At 35.5% G+C, this 4,718-nt stretch overlaps 1 protein-coding gene across 1 annotated transcript in view; it reads right to left on the minus strand.

The window, feature by feature from the left end:
* Positions 1–528: 528 nt before the first annotated feature.
* Positions 529–4,718, minus strand: part of LOC104542738 (structural maintenance of chromosomes protein 5-like) — a gene marked incomplete at both ends in the record, with an annotated part of 14,964 nt that continues 10,774 nt past the window's right edge. The window contains 2 exons of the mRNA XM_010187148.1: positions 529–784; positions 1,766–1,837. Of these exons, the coding sequence (XP_010185450.1) occupies positions 529–784; positions 1,766–1,837 (328 nt within the window). The remainder of the gene's footprint in view (positions 785–1,765; positions 1,838–4,718) is intronic.

A 4,718-nucleotide genomic window follows, 5' to 3' on the forward strand; every position in this document is an offset into this window, starting at 1 on the left:
TCTTAGAAAGAACTAGCCTAGGGTAGTATAAAGGAATTTACTATAATTAAGGTTAGTTCAAGTTTATCTAGAAAGGACAAAGGCAGCATCAGTAGTAAATATGCTGCTAAAGAGATAATTTAAAACACTGCATCTTCAAGTTAAACAGTTTTTGCTTTACGTTTGCAGTTTTTTTGGTATCCTGCTAATAGTACACACCTTTATTTAATAACAGAAAAAAATACAAAACTGGCAAAGCATTATTCTTACCCAGAGATCAGAGGAAACTTTTTTTTTTTAAGGATAGTTTTAACGTCAATTGCAACTTCTGAATCTTCTTGTTCTTTCTACTTAGAAACCAGTGTCTGTTACTTATAATAAAACTGGTAACAGACAAGATGACTGCTATACATGTAAGTTACAACTATGAGGCTCAAAACAAATGCTTCAAGTTATTTCACCATAGCAGGACAAGAAGTAGATTCTCTACGAACAGTCATAAAAAGAAAAAAAAAAAAAGAGTCAACAATCAAAACCATAGTAACTTACTTATTTTTTCCCTCTCTTGGTTCATTTTCTCTGCTGCTAGATCACTGATATCACTATCAATATTTGCCCTTTCTTCTTGTATTTTTTTCAGCTCATTATTAACAGAATCAGTTTGTGGCTGAAGGTCCTCACAGGCTGCCATTGTGCTGAGCTCATGCTTCCAGTCCTTTATCATCCTGTGAGTAACGTGTATTTTTCTCTGTCTGTCCATTTCTTCATCTTTTTTCATTCTCAAAGCTTGATGAATTTCTTCAACCTAAGAATTTTGATTATTTCCAACATTAAAGGAGTTTAGTATACAAAACCTAAAACAAGTAACTAGGATATCCGTGCAACTGCTATTAAATGCTGATGTAACCATGCGCTAAAACTATAGGAGTCTGGTATAGTTTCATTATCTCTATGACAGCTGAAAAACTGACAAGATTTTGTTAAGATTTAGGAACATTTAAGCAAAAATACAATCAAGCCTTTAAATCAATTTCTGAAGTTCATTTTTAAAAAAGAAGCTTAAAGCTTAAGATATTCGTTAACATAAAGTTAATGTAAGATTGCTTAAAATCTGTAGCACAGTGTGCAACGTTGACTTTGCCACTCATGTAAGTTTAATTCATACATTCCTTGACCAAGTGCTTTGATTAAGTTCTGTAACTAACAACATACCTTTGTGTTTTCTTTTTAAAAAATGCTGGACGTAAACATTTAACAGAAACAGTAACCCTAGCTTCTCACATAGAATATTTTAGAGCATGTTTAATGCTGAGTGCATTACTGTGCTATAGAGGCTGGAGCTTTTCAAGGAAAGCCTGTAATATATAGTGTACATATACATGCACACTGTCTAGTCCTAAGTTTGTTGCATTAAGGTAACTGACTTTGAGTAGCATAGACCTGTTCCTAAGTCATATCTGTTTGACCTGCCTGGATGTGCTCTTCTCTAGGTGATCCTGCTCTAGCAGGGTAGTTGGACTAGATGATCTTCAGAGATCCCTTCCAACCCCCACCATTCTGTGATTCTGTGACTAATAGGCATTTTTTTAAAGACTGCAGGGAGTGAACTGTGCAAGCACTGGCAGAAACTTCCCTCTCCACTAAAAGAAGGGCAGACAACCTGCACCCACATCTGTGCTTTACTGCAGAATTTAAGTAGCAGTCTCTCTGAATGCAGCATATGCTATAGCTGTTAATACAACAGCAAAGAAACACCTGAAAGAGTAATAAATATGAAGACTCTTACTTGTTTATCTTTCATCTCCAAAGCATCTTGCTTCTGTTTACATTTTTGAGAAGTGTCCTTGATTTCAGCAGCCTGGATACAATAAGATATTTGTAGTAATAAATTCAGTTAGTTATGTTTGTAAAAAGCACACATTTTGAAGACCCCTCTGTGTATGCATCTCTAAGCATTTATTCCACATTTTATTAAAGTCATACTCACCAATTTCTTCTCATATCTGTAACATGCATGTTTTCAGCTATCTGTGAAGAACTGAATAATGGCATATAAACTGTTCACAACCATTCAGTTAAGGATCTGCAAATTCAGGCATGACAGATAAAAGAAGTCTCCTAACCTAATCCGAAATTAAAATAACTCCAATCTCAATTTCAATAGAAATGTTAACATTGAGATCTTTACACTTATAAAATGTTCTTACTTCTTTTTTCCAAATCAACTTTAAAAAGGAAAGCTTATACTTAGAGCAAGAAAGGCACAAGTTCCTAGGCACAGGACAGCGAAGACAGAATCTGTCAAAGTCATCCTACCTCTGAAGTGCATTGTGCTAAAGATATATCCTACAAGGCAGAGCTCAACAAATTGCTGGCTCATGTGTAGACACCCACGGCTCTACTTTTTCTCTACCTGTCTCAGCTTCTATAGAGCTGTAAAATAATATAGGTTGGAAGGGACTTACGGGCATCACCCAGTCCAATCACTTGCTCAAAGCAGGTCTTATTAGGTGAGGTTGCCCAGGCACTTGCACAGCTGAGTCCTGAACAGAGTGGAAGTATACTATGCTTTCTCTACAAACTTAATTCCTTCTTCCTTGAACCCTCAAGGCTGAAAACAGCACAAGCAAAATACTGAAACACTGCAGAATGAAGGAATGACGGTAAGTAAATTCCAGTACAGACATGGAAACAACACAAACACAGCACTCTGGCTGGAAAAAAACATCGTCCTACAAACTGAGTCACACTGAAAATGCCAAGATGCTTCAAAACTGGAGAAAACAAAACTATGCAGAATCTTCTCCCTCCCCCACTTTGAAAGACACAAAAATTTAAGACCCTGACTCTACAGCTGTTTGCATGAAGGCAACATGGCACAATGCACCTTTGTCTTGCACAGTACTGATTCCATGATGCTCTCTCCAAAAGACCTCAGGCAGGCACTTTGAAGAAGAAGCTCTCTCCCAGGAAACTGATGGAAAAATATTCACAGAACAGTTCTGAAGGCATATCCTCAAAATCAGGACACTAATGAGGAACCGGTATTCACTTTTCCAATTACGATTATATTTTTAGTTATGTATTTATATATATACCTACTTTACATATCATATTAACAACTGTAATTGTCTTTATGGCTTTCTTGGTACAACTAAAACACAACACATTATATTGCCAAATATTGCTAAAAAAAAATATGCACTGCATAGTTCACTCTGATCAAATGCCTTTAAAGAGCCTAAAGCAGAAACTATTCTAGGCTTCTTCCAGCCTCTTCCTACAAAATGGGCCAATTTACTTTTTCAGAACCTACACATCCTACACACCCTAAGCACAACATTTCACCAGGAATTCTTAGTCTAACCAAATCCTTAAAAGGGTTTTAACACAGAGAGAAACAAAATAGTCATGCAGTGTCTCAATACATTAATTTTTTCCCAGAATTAGCTCCACCTTTACTTTCGATCCAGCTCCTTCCAGGCAAAATCTGTAACACCACGCCTGTCTTTTTGTCAACAAAGTGCAAACAAGACATGGTGAAGAGTCTGCTCTCACATATACATCCTCAAGCAAAGAGCAAGACCTCAAGAAACAGTCAGGATTACAGTTACTTGATAATGGATATAAGCCTGGACCAAAGGGCCTGAAGACAATTCTGTTCATTATAGGTCTACATGTTCAAAATACAGATGACTTAAAACGCTTAAATGCTTTCCCTTAATGCCAAATTGAAATTTCACTTGAAGAAAACAGGTTTTTTAAATTAAAAAATAGATTTACACTGTTTTTTATAATAAAGTCATTCATTAACCAACTCCTTCTGGCTTACAGGTTAATTATCTGTGAAATGCTCACCAAATCCTGACATCTACAAAGATAAAATTCTAATTGAGTTTAATTCACAATAAACTCAAGCAGCATCTAAGAAAAAAAGTTAAGAACTAATCAAGAAGTAGCAATTTAAGCAATTTTAAGGTACGGTACTTAAAAGCCTTGACAGTGCAAGCAGCATTGATTCTCCTTTAAAAGAACTTAATTTTCACAGCCCAACTAAGAAAGTATGCACGAGGGAAATGGACTTCAGTACCCAAAAAAAAGAGCTACTGTCAAAAAAAGTTCAAAAAGTAGCAATACACCTATAACACCATGTTAACTTGCCTGATATCATACAAATTGTTCATGCCATACCAAGGTATGTAATATAATCCCTTAAGCCTTTTTCCATGATTTTGGACTTTACTGGGGCTTCTTCAAGATGGAATATTAATCATTAAAATTAGACTTGGATACATCATTAAACTTCAGAACAAAACCCAGGTTTCGTCTTACAATATTACGACAGCTATACATTACAATCAAAATAACGGTAAATAAACTGTGGAAAGCAATATTAGCATATCTTAGCAAGTCTTTTACAAATTATTTATTTCAAATGTAGCATCTTTCCTTATTCCTACCATTTTGATTTCTGGAATATTGTAGAACAGAATGCACCAAATTCATTTTCTCAAAGTAAACACTTCAGCATACAACTAAACTTGTGATTATTTACTGTGTGAAAGTCTTACTACACAAGTTTAGATTGAGCAGAAAAATATGTTGATTCAAGAGTATAAGTCAATCAGCTAGAATATTCCTCCACTTTCTCTCTCACAGTTCTATAGCAGATAGCCTAAGCATGCTCCCTGCAAGCTAAAATTAAAATGTTCACGGTTTTGTCCTAGGTTTCTCATACA

The sequence above is a fragment of the Mesitornis unicolor genome, unplaced genomic scaffold (genome assembly GCF_000695765.1).
Source record: "Mesitornis unicolor isolate BGI_N332 unplaced genomic scaffold, ASM69576v1 scaffold48996, whole genome shotgun sequence".
Classification (NCBI taxonomy): Eukaryota; Metazoa; Chordata; class Aves; order Mesitornithiformes; family Mesitornithidae; genus Mesitornis; species Mesitornis unicolor.